The sequence below is a fragment of the Phacochoerus africanus genome, chromosome 11 (assembly GCF_016906955.1).
Source record: "Phacochoerus africanus isolate WHEZ1 chromosome 11, ROS_Pafr_v1, whole genome shotgun sequence".
NCBI classification, from domain to species: Eukaryota; Metazoa; Chordata; class Mammalia; order Artiodactyla; family Suidae; genus Phacochoerus; species Phacochoerus africanus.
In genome coordinates this window covers 131,128,713-131,144,397 of record NC_062554.1, presented here as the reverse complement: position 1 = coordinate 131,144,397, position 15,685 = coordinate 131,128,713, and the positions used below count along the sequence as shown (strand labels likewise).

The window sequence follows — 15,685 nt, the reverse complement described above, 5'->3', positions numbered from 1 at the left end:
AAAAAGAACTTCTGTAAAAAAACCAAAACACTGATGTATTCATCCACAAAGAAAATATAACTATCAAGGGAAATGACTATTCATTTCATTTGGCTAAGATGTTTTCTCCTTGTTAAAAAAGACCCAAAAACCTATATGGAAATTAAATTAACGTTCAGAATTGTATTTGTTAAGAAAAGGGATCATTAAAAAGTTTAATTGTATGATTCAGCATTTAATGGAATCATATCAGGCTTTGATAGAGATGAAACTACCTCCACTACCAGATCCAGATAGGTTTTGTACCTGCTCGGGAGACTTTCCCCTTCAGACTGGGACCCTGCCAAATATTTACTTCGCAGGCTTTTCTTGGCTCAATTCCTGACTTATACGTTCCTTCCTTAAGCACGTTATTTCTTTCAGTGAAGGCTTTTTCTGGACAGAGAGCCTTATTTCTGGTTTGATCCAATCTGCATGGTCCTGTAAAAGAAACAATCTCTAAGTGTTTGAAGAATACCTTACTGTGGACCCCAAATACCGCTGTGCAGACATCTGCACATTGGATGTTCACAAGACGTCCTCACTTCTACTTACTGATGAGCAAAAACGAAACCCTCCAAAAACAGAAAATGAAAAAAACTCTAAGAAGCCCCCAGAGCCAGGCAGGCTGGCACAGAGCGGACATCCTCAACTCTGGTGAATGAAAGATGCGGGTCCTATTCCTCCGCCTAATGTAATTCACAAAAGCATCGCCGAGCACAGCTCCTGCCAGGCTGGAAAGCCTGCCAGCCTGCCGCTCCGGCCTCACCTCTACTTGCGGCCTCCGCCCTCCACCGAGCTCTGCCCCAAGCCTCGACCGCAGGTCAGCGCGCAGAGAAGGCGCCAACCGGGCAAGGACCCCTTCCTAATTTTATTTCGCCACTGACAGCATTCACTCCAACGAATAAAGAGCAAAGACCAAAAAAAAAATTTTTTTAAGAAAAAAAGTGTAAAAAGGAAAATGGGGGAGAAAGGATTAAAAAAAAAAAACCCAAAACACCACCACCATTCAGCAAAATGCAGCCGCCTTCTCGTCTCTTCGCCCTCAGGCTCTTGAAGGAATCAGGCCCCCGATTCGAGGTCAGAACCTGCAGCGTCCAGCTAGGACCGAGCCTACTTCTCGGGCCGGCTGGGCCTCGGACGCCGAGGGCTGCCGGCTTCCTCGGCCCGACCCCACAGCGGGCCGGCGCGCGACTCCAGCTCGACGCTAGCGGAGGAGCCCGAAACCGAGCAGCCGGCCGGCCGCAGCATCGCCAAAGGGCCGCGCTCCCGCCTAGGCCGGGCCGGCCGCCGGCCGCGCAGCTCCCTCGGAAAGAGGGGGGCTGCTCCCCGGCGCTAGCGCTTCAGACCGCGCCAGCCCTTTCTCAGGCCCGCCGCGTTCCTTCCGCCCCGAGAGGGCAAAGAGTCCCGGCTCCCTCGCCTCCGCCTGCGCTCCGCAGCGCCCCCTAGGAAGGCAGCCCGGGAGGCGGCCGCGCCTCTGCGGCGCTTCTCTCAGCGCTCGGCGGGGGTGGCCCGGCCCGGCGGCGAGCGGGACTTCCCCGCCCCTCCCCCTCCCGGCGCGCTCCCCCCGCCCCCGCCCCCGCCTTGCCCCCCGCCGGGCGGCCGGAACCTCCCTGCGGGGCGGAGTGATACCGGCGGCGGCGTAGAGCGCGGCGCTGCCGAGAGGGGCGCCGGGGACTGCGCGGGACGGGCGGCGGGCGGGGGGCGGGGGGAGGCAGGGAGGCGGGGCCGGGGCGGGTTGTTGTGAGGCGTCTGCGCTACTGCCGGACCGGAGCGGTTATGGCGGCTCCATATTAACACCCTCCTCCTCCGCCGCTGCCGCCGCGGCCGTCTCCTCCTCCTCCTTTCCCTCCCGCCCGCGCTCGTAAGCCGTCTCCCCCTTCACCCTGACGCCAACCTCTTCCCCTCACCTTTCCCCCTCCCCTCTTCTACCATGCCCGGCATGATGGAGAAAGGGCCTGAGTTACTGGGGAAGAACCGATCGGCCAACGGCAGCGCCAAGAGCCCAGCGGGCGGCGGTGGCAGTGGCGCCTCGTCCACCAACGGCGGGCTGCACTTCTCGGAGCCCGAGAGCGGCTGCAGCAGCGACGACGAGCACGGTGGTAGCCTCGAACTCCTCCCCGCCAGCCCGCCTGCCCCCCTCCCTCCTCCCCTCCCCCAGCCCCCTCCCCTCCTCTCCTCCCCTCCCCTCGCCGCGCTCCCGCCCTCCCTCCCCTCGGAGCCCGGGCGCTGCGGTAGCCTCGAACTCCCGGTGCAGTGCAGCAGCACCCCCCGCGACCCCCGTCCCTCCGCCCTCAACCAATCCTCCGCCCTCGTCCCCCCCCCCGCCCCCCGCCCCCATCCGCTGCCATCTCCCGGAGTGCCCGGAGTTAATATCTTCCCATCCACCCGCCGCTTCTTTGCTCCCTCCAGCAATTTTCATATTTTATTAAGTGTCTCTTCCTTTTTCTTTTTCTTCTTTCTTTTCTCTTTCTCCCCCCCCCCCTTTCTTTTTTGGCATTGCTTTGCAGATGTTGGGATGAGAGTCGGAGCCGAATACCAAGCTCGGATCCCTGAATTTGATCCAGGTAGATCTGTTTGCTTAAGCAAAATCCTGTCTCCCCTTTTCTGGGATTGGTTTAGGGTGGAAGGGGTGGCGGGCGGGCGGGGTTGGGGGTCCGGGTGTGCGGTTGGGAGGAGATGCGGGGCTGGGATGGGCAGGCATCTCTGGCGGGGAGGCTGTCACGCTTGGCAGGGCCGTGACACAGGGCGTGTGGGCAGATGTGTGCATTGCAAGGTTAACATGGTTCCTTTGGAGGCCACTTGCCCGCTGATGGCATCACCTTTCCGCCCCTTGAGCCCGAGGTGAACAGAGAAAGACCAGTCCTGGGCGGATTCGGGGGTCGGAGGCCGGGGGTGGAGCGGCTTCGGGGCCGAGAGCGGGAGGCGAGGGTGTGCGGGCTGTGCAGGGAAGAACCATGCAAATGTCAATTGCCACACCGCCGGCCCCCAGGGGCGGAGGGCCGCGCTCCGCAGGGGCGACGATCCCTGGGCTGCTGTCACCGGCCAAAAGCCGTGGGCGAGCCCGGCCCGCCCGGCGCGCACCGGGATTTTCTTTTTTCTTTCTTTTTGGCTAGGTGGTGTAGCTTTGGTGGCGACAGCTCTGCGGAGTGTAGGAGCCGCGGAGCGAAAGGGATTGGGGGAAGGGGGTGGGGGGAAGCCAGAGGCACACCTCGCTGCGGAGCCAGCCCTGGGAAGTCAGACCACAGGACAGTGACTGCAGCTGCCAAGGAGACATTTTCTCCCCGAGCAGCCAGGTTCCAGCGTCCTCTGCCAGCCCAGCTTGCGGGCTCCCTGTCTACTTTTCTCCAAACAGGCTCCCTGGCGGTCACGGGATTTCAGCCTGGACGGGGATTGGGCGAGAGTTCCGCATATGGAGGCGCCCTTGTTGGAGCCTCCCGGAGTGGAGCGTGGTTCCTTCTCCCCACCCCACCCCAGCCCCTCTTCAGTTCAGCCTTTGGGCAGACTTTGTAGGGGCTTTCTCTCTGTGTGTCTCTCTGTCTCTGTCTCTCTTCTTGCACTTGGCAGGTTTTTTTTTTTTTTATTGCCCACTCATAATAATGTTATGTCTTTATCGACTCTTAAATTCCCTATTAGATACTAATAGGGTTTACTTGTATTTTATTGGGGGGAAGAGCATGTTTATTTGGCCGTGGAGTATCAAGATGGGTATTTTCCTGTCCTGCCCACACTGCAATGCAACATGCTATTTACTAAGCATTTAAAGATATTAGGGTTCAGACAGCTTCTGTTGTCCCAAGGGAGAGGGTAAAATAATGAGTGTTAAAAGGATTGTCAGTGCAGACGACTTTTCAGTGGATACATACAATTGATACAAGATGGCTCACTAAAACTCTGTTGCCTCCTAAATGACTTGGCTGTTAATACATTTTATTCAAAAACTAACCGTGTATACTGGAGGGCTTCACATAATTTTAAACGTTGTGAAACTAGTTTTCTGTATTAACGTAGCTAGTAGGTGAATGGCACTTTTACATTACTGAGCTGCCTCAGGTTTTAGCTTGACATTTGGAAAGAGCTTGCTTTAGCCAAAGATAGACTCAGTTAATTTCTTGGCTGGTATTGTGCTCTGAGCAAGTCACTGGCCCTCCCTGAGCCTCAGTTTCCCTAGCTGTAAAATAGAAATAAAAATATTTTGTGAAAGTCTTGCCAAGATTGTTTGAGTGGGCAAATAGCAGTCAGTAGGATTAAATTTCATAATTTTGTGAAGAATGATTGTGTGTACATTTATACCTTTCTAATTTGGGACTTTCTTTGATGTACTGCTTTTTGGGAATTATTTCCAGATTAGAACTCAGCAGCATAATAAACATACCTATCTTTTTGCCCTGTTAGGCACATTTATATTTTATAGACAACTGTTCACAAGTTGATTAGGGGTTTTGTGTTTAAGAGCCAGACTTCATGCTACTGCCTGATCACTGTAGCAGTTTTTGGAATAAACTTTAAACAAAAAAGCTTTAAAGTTTGAAAAATAATTCATTAAACGTGCAGAATACTTTTTAGATGGTTTCACATGGCCATTATTTGGATTATCCAACTTATTTGATATACTTTGCTTATTTTGCCTAAGTAGAATGTTTGAGGGGGGAAAAATCACCGAAGTGTTACAATTTTTAAAGTCATATTTTCAATTCATTTACTTATGCTTTTTATTAGAATAAGGACAAGTGTCAATTTCTTTAAATTCATCCTCAGGCATACCTCAGATAATTGTGGGTTTGGTTCTAGACTACTGCAATAAAGCAAATATCACAAAGCAAGTTACATGAATTTTTTGTTTTTCCAGTGCATATAAAATTGTGCAATAGCATTAGGTCTAAAAAAACAATGTACTTACCTTACTTTAAAAATACTTCAGGAGTTCCTGTTGTGGCTCAGCAGTAATAAACCCGACTAGTATCCACAAGGACGTGGGTTCATCCCCTTGCCCTGCTCGGTGGGTTAAGGATCCGGCATTGACGTGGTTCAGATCTGGCATTGCTGTGGTTGTTGCTTGGCTGTGGTGGCAGCTGCAGCTCTGATTCGACCCCTAGTCTGAGAACTTCCATATCCCGAGGGTGTGCCCCCCCCCGAAAAAAAAGACCAAAAAAAAAACTATTGATAAAAAAATACTAACCATCATCTGAGCCTCTTGAGAGTTGGTGTCTTTTTGCAGTAGTGACATCAAAGATCACAGAGCACTGTAAAAAGTAAAATAATGAAAAAGTTTGAGCTATTGCGAGAATTACCAAAATGTTGACACAGACAGGAAATGAGCAAAAGCTACTGGAAAAATGGTGCTGATAGACTTGATTAACACAGGCTTGACATAAACCTTCAATATATAAAACATGCAACATCTGTGAAGCACAGTAAGAGAAGCTCTGCATATATTCATTTTCTGCCTAATAATCTGCAGAATATTGAACCCAAGGACACAACCAAAACCAGCTACTTAGGTGGGCTTTTTCTATAGCTGTTATAGGCAAATGTAAGCAAATGCAGATTATCAATTATTAGACGCTTTTTAACAAGGAAATTTTGAGCCTCATGCAATTCAACATAGTACCACAGCTCTATCTAATTCTAAGTATTGTGCTGTTTGAAGTTTTTACTTCACATCAATTCAGTATGATTGGGTGAGAACTTATACTTCTTTGGAAGAGATGAAAGAAGACAAGATGCTTATTAACTAATGATAGAAATTGGAAAATGATTAGCTCTTCTTTTTTTCATATTATCATCTTTAGTCTCATAAACACTATCTTGTGGAGATTGTTCACCCATTGCCATTTAACTCATTTGGAAGATTTTTTTCTTTTTGTCTTTTTTGTCCCTTTGGGGCCATACCCGCAGCATATGGAGGTTCCCAGGCTAGGGGTCTAATCAGAGCTGTAGCCACTAGCCTATGCCAGAGCCACAACAACGCCAGATCTGAGCAGAGTCTGCTACCTACACCACAGCTCAGGGCAACACTGGATCCTTGGAAGAAAAATTCTTTAGGTGTCAATATTGTTATGATGAGAATGTAGGAAGATTAAAAGATTTTTCTTGTGAAGGATATTTTTATTGGAAGAGATGCTAGTGATGATGATAGCAATAAGAATAGAAAGAACGAATTATTAAAATGAGTGTTTTAGAAAGTATGAGAAGAACTGAGATTAAATTGGAAATACTGAAGTTAGGAGATTGGGAACTTTATGTTAACGGACCATCGCTAAGAATGCCTGTATAAACATTTATTAAGTGGATTTCTTATTCTTTTTTAGGTGCCTCTTTTTCTTTTGATTCTTCGCTAGGCCTTCCCAGCTTTTATTTAGTGGCTATTCACTGTGCTTACATCATGAGCAGATTTGTGTGATGATTAAGAGTCTTACCTCTTATCATATGCTTTTTAGCTAATATGGCACAGTGACCTTGAATGAACTGGACACCTGACGGATGTATCCCAGCCTTGGTTTTCTCATTCGTAAAAGGGAGATAGTATTAACTATATGATAAGTGAAAATTAATGTATCTAAAACAGTGCTCTTCAAAGTATTTTGCTTGCATACTCAAAAGAATTTTGGAAAAAAACATTTTTAAGTTGACATCTGTTATTTATCACTGGGTTTATTAGTTTAAAAATAGGTGTTCCCGTCGAGGCACAGCGGAAATGAATCTGACTAGGAGCCGTGAAGGTGTGGGTTTGATCCCTGGCCTCTCTCAGTGGGTTGAGGATCCGGCATTGCCATGAGCTGTGGTGTAGATCAGAGACTCGGCTTGGACCTGGCATTGCTGTGGCTCTGGCGAAGGCCTGCAGCAACAGCTCCGGTTGGACCCTTAGCCTGGGAACCTCCGTATGCCGCAGGTTCGGCCCTAAAAAGACAAAATAGAAAAAAATAAACATAAATAACAATATAATCTTCAGTGTATCTCCATTGTATTGAAAATATCTATACTTTGAAATAAAGTTGTTATATCCTTATTTAAATATATCCAGTTAAATATAAATACCATGGTAATATGGTAGTATCTATTTTATAAAATATAAATAGGCTTCTAACATTGCTCCCTTTTTTTTTTTAAATCATTTCCATGCCTTTTTCCTAAAGAATTTTATAATACATTTTTTGCTTGAAAGTTGCTTTATTGATCATCTGTCCAGTTTCTCTACCATCGTAGTATGTAGTCTTGTGAACGTAAGGCTCTAAGTGTTAAATCTTTTCTGGCTTGAGTTATTGCAATTACTGCATAATTGATTAAAATTGTAATAGTCATGGTGCCTTGAGTAAAGGAGAGCTTTGCTGACACCCTGTGTTTGGCATCATAGAGGTTTTTCAAATTCAGGATGGGTGAGAGACTTGCCTTTTTTCTTTTTTTTAAGGGAGAGAAGGGCATTTGTGAGGAAGAAGGTCAAAAGTAGCATAAGCATATATCCTAGAAGTGAGTTCTCAGGCAGATTGTCTTGGGGAAAAAAAAGCATAGGGGAGATGAAGTTGAAAAATTGCTTACCTCAGTTGTAAGCACATTGGCACATTAACTATATAACTCGGAGCCTAGTTTATAAATAGCAAAATTTTTAAAAATATTTGGAGTGTCTTTCTATTCTCAGTATTTATATAGAATATTTTTTCCATGATGTCCATCAAAGGCCTTTCTTATTTTGGATGTCGGAAGGGAAATCTTAAAAGAAATAGAAGGTTTGTATTTTTGTTCTTACTTTGCGATTAGCTGTTGGTGTAGAAGTCCTAATTAAAATTATACTTTCGTTTTTTTGTTGTTGGTTTTCCCCAGTTGGTCTCATAAGTGTACCAGTTACCGTCGAGGAGACCTACAAGATTTCAGAAGGATTCATTGAGGGCTTCATTAATACTTTAAAAAAACTGATTGTTCAATCATTTTATTTTCATAACTATTACTTCCTGTAGTCTTTTAAAATTGTAGTAGCTTGCTGTTCAGGTTTTGGTTTGCTTGGTTTTTTGTTTGTTTGTTTTTGCTTTTTAGGGCCACACCTGTGGCATATGGAGATTCCCAGGCTAGGGGTCCAGTCAGAGCTACAGCCGCTGGCCTACGCCACAGCCACAGCAACTCAGGATCCGAGCCGACCTGCACCACAGCTCATGGCAATGTCAGATCCTTAACCCACTGAGCGAGGCCAGGGTTCGAACCCAAAACATGGTTCCTAGTTGGATTCGTTCCTGCTGCGCCATGACAGGAAATCTGGTTTGCTTGTTTTTTAATCCGTTCAGAAGACAGGCTACTTCAAAGCCCTTGGTTATTTTGTTTCTGAGTAAAGATGGATTCTTAGTATTATTTTTGAGGTATAATCTTAAATATTGTTAGATAAAAGCAAAATAAAAACATTGTGTTTATTTCCTTTAAATATCTTAGTTTACTTCAACCTTTATGATAGAAAGGGTAAAGCTTTACTGAGTGCAAGTCATCCTGAGGGATAAATTGTTTTTAATGCAAGTTACTTTCTCCTCTTTTGTAGGAGAGGAATCAGGTCTGAGTTGGCAGTAAAACAGAAAGGTCATTTCAGCTATTCTGTCTCATTTTCAAGGGGTTGATAAAAGAGATCATCAGCCATTTGAATAAGAGCCCCGTGAGATTTTATTCATTTCTATTTTCATAGGATTGATAAGGTGAGAAGAAGCCTTTCCGCACAGAGAAAGAAGGGAACTGTCTTCAGTAAGCGCATAGTAGTAATAGTAGTAGGTCTTACATAGTCCTTGCCTTATGCCAGGTACTGTACGTGTATGAATTCACTTAGTTTTTTTACAGTCCTGTGCAGGAGGTTATTGTTAGCCCTGTTTTTAAAGATGGATTAAACTGAGGCACTGACAGATGAAGTAGACTTGTCCAAGGTGACAAAGCTAGGAAGTGGCAGAGCTAGGATTCAGACCTGGAATCTGGCTCTATAGTGGTTATCCTCCTAACTACTGGATTAAAATCCCTTTCATCCTGTGAACATCAGTCGTCTCTTGGACCTAGCTGGAGATGGAGTTGGTGGAAGTGTGGAGCCCAGTTCAAGGTTGGGAAAGAACCTTGTGAAATGCCTCATTAGGCGTTCCGTTAGCCCCCACACTTGGATGCCAGTTTCTGTCAGAAGATAGGGCCCTTAATTACAGTGCTAGGAGTTTGGGGGAGAAACTTGACTGTTTTCTTCCTGGAAAAGAATACAAGAAAATAGTTTATATTTGTTCAAGAAGAGATGTTTAATGAAAATATTTTAATTGAGACTTTCTGTAATACAAGAATCGGATGCAAGGAAATATGTTTAAATATTAAGCATGATGTGCTATTAAGACTTGAAACTTAACGGAAACCTTTCTTTGCTGCCTTCCATGTTCTGTTAGGTAGGATTTAAATTATTGTCACGATCTGTTGTAAAAAAGAATCAGTCCCATGTTAAAGGGTTGATGTTTAGGATACCCACTAGAAATAGCAGTAGATTATATTAATCAAATAAAGGCTTCTGACGAACTTAGATAGGATGTCTGTCTTATTTCCTCTAAGTGCTTCAGCTGTTTTGCTCTTGTGTTTTATTTTCTGTGGTTAAAAATTAAATATATACCTTAATATTGAAGTTTTAAAAGACAAATTTTATTTTCGTTGAATATACATTTTAGATAATATACTTCTAACTTGCATTTTCATAAATTCCCAGCTCCTGTTTTTATCCTCTCTTATTGAAGATATTTATGGCAAAATGCAATAGGTTTTGGAGCTCCTGCTGTGGTGCAATGGGAATGGCAGTCTCTTGGCAACGCTGGGACATGGGTTCGATCCCCGGCCAGGCACAGTGGATTAAGGATCCAGCTTAGTTCGCTGCTGCAGCTCAGATCTGATCCCTGGCCCAGGAGCTCTATGTGCCACAGGACAGCCAAAAAAAAAAAAAAAAAAGGCATAGGTTTTGCTTTTAGACTTATTTTGTAATTATGCTTTGAAAACCTTGATGATACTGTCTCATTTCTTTTTTCTCTGCCTCTAATTTTTCCTTGTAATAAAACATACATAATTTAACAATTGTATCTTCATACAGTAGTGATGTGTGAGATTCTCCAAAAATAAAAAGCTATTGGATGGTATTAAATTATTGCTCAATAGATAACATTTCTAGATTGAGAAAAGAAGTAGTAGTTTTCTTTACCCCTGAAAGTGAATGGTCTTCATTCTGAATATCTTAAAACTTTATGAATGATTACAGTTTAACCTCAGAATTCTGTTAATGTTTTCTGCACATAATTTTGGAATTATAGCTATTAGTTGGTGCTGGCTATCAACAGCTCATAGTTTTAATTAACTTAAATGCGTCTAAGAATTAGGAAGAAACCAGAAAAAAGACCACCAAGTAAAGACAGAAACCAGCAGCACATACTTGGCTCTGGAATAGTGATGTTAGGCCTTTCATTCGTTCTGTCTATTCTTTTTTATTTTTTATTTTTTATTTTTTTGGTCTTTTTGCCTTTTCTAGGGCCCTTCCTGTGGCCTATGGAGGTTCCCAGGTTAGGAGTCTGATCCGAGCTGTAAATGCTGGCCTACGCCAGAGCCGCAGCAACGTGGGATCTGAGCCTCGTCTTCCACCTATACCACAGCTCACGGTAATGCCCGATCCTTAACCCACTGAGCAAGGCCAGGGATCAAACCTGAAGCCTCATGGTTCCTAGTTGGAGTCATTAACCACTGTGCCACAACAGGAACTCTCGTTCTGTCTATTCTTAATTTATATGCAGTTTCAATGGAACTTGATTTTTCTGACTTTTTAGATTATAACAGATTAGAAATAAATGAGAAACAGCAATAGTATGCTTCTAGATTAGAAGTAGACTCTCAGATTATGTTAAGAAGTAGCATTATTTTATATTTTTGACTTTGTTTTACATAGGACAAACTTTTATAAATATAAAATTAATAAATGACATTAGCTCTTAAAAAGGAATAGCTGGCAGACTCCTAGCAAGGAATAAGATTAAATAAAAACTATAAAAAGCAGAGGCAAGTATTTAAAAATTATAGAATCTTGGCCCATCTAGATATGGGGAGGAACAGAATTAACCACCTGAGGTATTGGCACTAGTTTTAAAGTCAGAGTTATTTGTTTTTTGTCTTTTATGGCGGCACCCATGGCATCTGGAGGTTCCCAGGCTAAGGGTCGAATTGGAGCTGTAGTTGCTGGCCTCCGCCACGGCCACAGCAACACCAAGATCCGAGCTGCATCTGTGACCTACACCACAGCTGACAGCAACACGGGATCCTAAACCCACTGAGCAAGGCCAGGGATCAAACCTGCATCCCAGTGGATGCTAGTCAGATTTGTTACCACTGAGCCACACGGGGAACTCCATAAGGTCAGAGTTTTTAATGACTCCTAATAATATATTGAAGGTTAGGTCAGGTTTATTACCTGCCAAGAGGTAGAGATATAAAATGTACTTAATAAAGGCATTTTAATTTAAAGAGGATAAGCTTTAGTGTTTGTAAAATTTCCTTCACTTCCATAAATGGTAAATTTACTGTATTTAATGTAAATCTCTTGTTTTCCCATACTTTGTTTCTTTGTCCTCTTTTGCAGGTACTGTACTAAAATAGAAATAAAGCTTAATTTGTTTATACTTATTTTGAATGTAAATAAAGTTCATCATATTCAAAATATAATTTTTTTCTCTAGGTGCTACGAAGTACACAGATAAAGACAATGGAGGAATGCTCGTATGGTCTCCGTATCACAGTATCCCAGATGCCAAATGTAAGTTTTCTTGGAAGTTGAATGTTTATGTCAATAGGGATCTCAACCAACTCAAAAAAATGCAACTTATATTTGTTTTTGAGTCTCTTAGATTCTCATAAGAAATCAGTTTGTCTATGTTTCGTTTTGTTTTTTGATGGAGATTGTCATGTTAGAATGTTTTTCCTTTTGAAAGATAGTGGGTTGATCATTCCAATTTGTGTCAGGCCCAGGAAGACTGAGAAAACCTAGGATCTGATGGCATTGCTGCTTAAATCCTCAAGCAGGGGAGGGAGTTACTATGTAGACATCTGCACAGGCTTTTCCTCAGTATATGAAGCTCTAAAGAAATGCCTTCAAACTTCCAAGAGCCCACTATCATTACCATTTTAAAGAGGAAAGGGGAAAGAACTGACTTCAGCAGCCATCAATCAGGTCATCTTTGTGCTCTCCATTTCTGGACGGAGACCTTCTGGATCATTGACCATGCACTTCTTGAATCATGGTGTGGCTTTAGACTTCAATGTGATGTAGCGGACCTGATCCTTTGCGGCACATCAGATATAGGAAACGTGCAGGTAACAAAACTAAGATCCCCACCCTCCATTCAGTTATCATTTGATTTATTGAAACAAACAAAAACCGCTGAACAGCTATTCTAGCAGCTGTAAAATAAACTTGTCTCTTAAAAATATTTACTAAATCTTAAAAGATGTCCCGTGGTGGTTTATTTAGTCCCATGAAAATTAATGATGCTGTATATCATGTGCATAGTAAGTCTAGTCATACTTAATTGATGCAATAAGAGAACTGAAAATTGAAAACTTAGTATCATTCTGCATACCTGATATTTTTTCCTATTTAAGAGCTTTCTATTTATTATTATTATTAATTTTTTTTTTTGTCTTTTTGCCGTTTCTAGGGCCAATCCCTCGGCATATGGAGGTTCCCAGGCTAGGGGTCTAATCAGAGCTACAGCTGCCGGCCTACACCACAGCTCACGGCAACACCAGATCCTTAACCCACTGAGCAAGGCCAGGGATCGAACCCGCAAACTCATGGTTCCTAGTTGGGTTCGTTAACCACTGAGCCACGACGGGAACTCCTAAGAGCTTTTAGAATATCAGCAAAAAGTCTAGTTAGCAGTCTAGAGATTATAATGCCCTTGAGGAATTCTTAACAGAAAACATGAAATTGTACGTTTTACATACTGAGAAACCTGAAACAGACTCTTGGGTTTTTTGGTTCATTCTCCATTACAAGCAAAGGTTTTCATTCACAAACTGAGTGTCAGGGTGCATTGGCTTTTGCTATTTTAGCACCATTTTATATAATGGTACATTTCTTAGCAGAGTGAAAAACAAAATTCAGAAAGCCAACATGTGCTGCATGTGGAGTATCCAACTAAAGAGCCGGGGCAGTGGTTTTCAGCCCTGGCTGTGCTTTGGAATCACTTAGGAGAACTTTAAAAACTCTATTGGTGTCTGGCCTCTGCTCAAACCAGTTAAATCAGAATCTTCAGAGGTAGAGCCAGGACTTACTTTTTTACAGCTCCCCTGCTGATTCTAATGCGTAGCCGGGGTTGAGAACCACAGGTTGACTGGTATTGTTTAGACTTCTGTTTATAGGACTATAAGACATTTTTGTTAATGAGCATGTATTTAGACCTGTTATGTTTAAGTACTATAGGTTCTAAACAAAATATAATATTTGAATTTTCTTCATCAAAAGTTTACAGTCTTAGGGAGATATGATAATATCCATAAAAATTAGTTGTTATTCTAACAGCATTATTGTTAGTAATAATAATGCATAATAGTAATATAATAGCATACTTATATATTAAACTGTACAGTACTATTAATAAGAGCAGGCTCTCATAAAAAAAAAAAAAAGTGCTTAAAATGTGCCAGTTGCTATTTCAAACACTTTATGTATATTAGCTCATTTAATCCTAGGAGGAAGCTACTGTTTTTATTCCCATTTAGAGTAATGAGAATAAGGTACAAAAAGGTCAAGTTAATTGCTTAAAGTTCAAAAATAAGTGACAAGCCTGATAACCAAGTCCAGGTAGACTAGCTGTTCTAAGATCAGAATTCTTAACCCCTTAACCACTGCTTCTCAAAAATGTGCTTAAAGAATTTACATATATATATGTCTCATAGGATCATAATGGACTTCGCATAAAATTGTCTTGCTGAATGTGAAATGGCAGACTACTAAGCAGTGGAGCCTTGAAAAAGGCAGTGTGTGTATATATATACATATATATGTATATATATATATTACTCTATTGGCTTGATTACAATAATTGAGGATGGATGAAAGTAGAATATTAAAACATTTTAATATTAGTAAATATTTTAAATAATAAAATAGAATATTATACTTTTTGTGTAGCTCTCAGGAGGAGCTTAAGAAAGTTTTAGGGATACTGCAGCATATTTAAACTGTTGTTATTAGCTATATCCACCCAAACTCTAAAGCATCCTTCAGAGCTCAATCAGAAATGGAAAGGTTAAAGCTTTGGGAAAACTCTAAACATGAAATGGAGTCTTAAATAGTGATGTCTCTTCAAATAAAGACTGCAGCAGAAAAACCAAGAAATTATCTAATATTTTACATTGTAATTAGGCACTATTGGTTATTCACAGATTGGTCTGTGTACAAAAACAATTGTAGTTATGAATTTAATAAGTATATGCTATCTGGTCATAGAGATAAATACTGCTAGGTAAAATTTTAAACCAAATAAGCTTCTGATCCTGTTCATAGAAGTGAAAGTCTTCTTTTTTATAACATTTAATGAAAATGCCTTTGGCTTTTTTTTTTTTTTTAAACCCCTAGAGTACAATTTTTAAAAAAAATTTTGCTTTGGTTTTAAAAAAAAGTACACTGGGGATGATGGAATAAATGAGAATAATTAATTGTATAACTGTTTCATTACAGTGGATGAATATATTGCAATTGCAAAGGAGAAACATGGCTACAATGTGGAACAGGTATGTAGAGAAGCATTTTAATAGTAAGGTTCGCATCAGCATTTATCAAACCCAGAGACCATTTCATGATAGTTTTTGTCCTAAGAAAGTACATAAGAGTTCAGCCAACTTCTAGATATCACAAAAGTACTAGCAAAGTCTGACCTTTCAACATTAAGGATTTTGCTTTTATAAACATCATTTATCTTAAGGGCTTGAGCATTTATCTCTCAATACCTCTGTTTTGCGTTCTTAAAGTATCTGAAATCCTTCAGGATTGCTCTAGCAAATATTTACTAAAAAGGGAAAATTTTTTTGAATACAGGTAATTCTCTTTGACTTCTTAATCTAAGAGACCTAAAAGTTAAACTTCTTATTTAAAGAAATACTTAAGATTTTTAAATTTTGAAGGAAATAACTCACAAAGGGCTTTCAAAAAATTAGGTAACTTCAAGAGGAGATATATATGGCATTTGGTTCATTAGCCCCAGTAATAAAGGAATGGAGAACATGGAAAAATGAGAATGAAATAGAATTCCTTTTTTTTTTTTTTTTTTAATGGCCACACCCATGGCACATGGAAGTTTCTGGACCAGAGATTGAATCCAATCTATGCCATGCCGGATCCTTTAACCCACTGTGCCGGGCCAGGGATTGAACCCACACTTCTGCAGTGCCCCAAGATGTTCCTAACCCACTGTGCCACAGCAGGAACTCCAAAATAGAGATTCTTAAATTTCATTTCAACTGAGTATAAGATCAGTCTTTATCAGGATTAATAGTAAAATAAGTGATTTTTTTTTCTGTAACCTGGATTATTAAGAGCTAAACATGGTTAAATAATAGAAAATTATTACTGTGAAGTTGGGATGGTTGTCTCACTGTAGTTAACTTTTCTGTGGATTTTGAAGACTTGGACTATGTATTTGTTTTT

At 41.7% G+C, this 15,685-nt stretch overlaps 1 protein-coding gene across 9 annotated transcripts in view; it reads left to right on the top strand.

Moving 5' to 3' along the window:
- The first annotated feature begins 1,744 nt into the window (after positions 1-1,744).
- RCOR3 (REST corepressor 3) overlaps positions 1,745-15,685 on the top strand; it is a 57,236-nt gene continuing 43,295 nt past the window's right edge. For 4 of the 9 annotated variants that reach the window (XR_007130959.1, XM_047753975.1, XM_047753970.1 and 1 more), the window contains exons 1-4: positions 1,746-2,120; positions 2,529-2,585; positions 11,714-11,791; positions 14,720-14,772. Coding sequence is in view for 7 of the 9 variants with exons in the window: in XM_047753975.1 (XP_047609931.1) it covers positions 1,952-2,120; positions 2,529-2,585; positions 11,714-11,791; positions 14,720-14,772 (357 nt within the window). In the remaining 2 variants the exon portion in view is untranslated. Of the gene's footprint in view, positions 2,121-2,528; positions 2,586-11,713; positions 11,792-12,165; positions 12,349-14,719; positions 14,773-15,685 lie in introns of those variants that run through there. The other 5 variants (XM_047753976.1, XM_047753971.1, XM_047753973.1 and 2 more) reach the window with 3 other exon arrangements.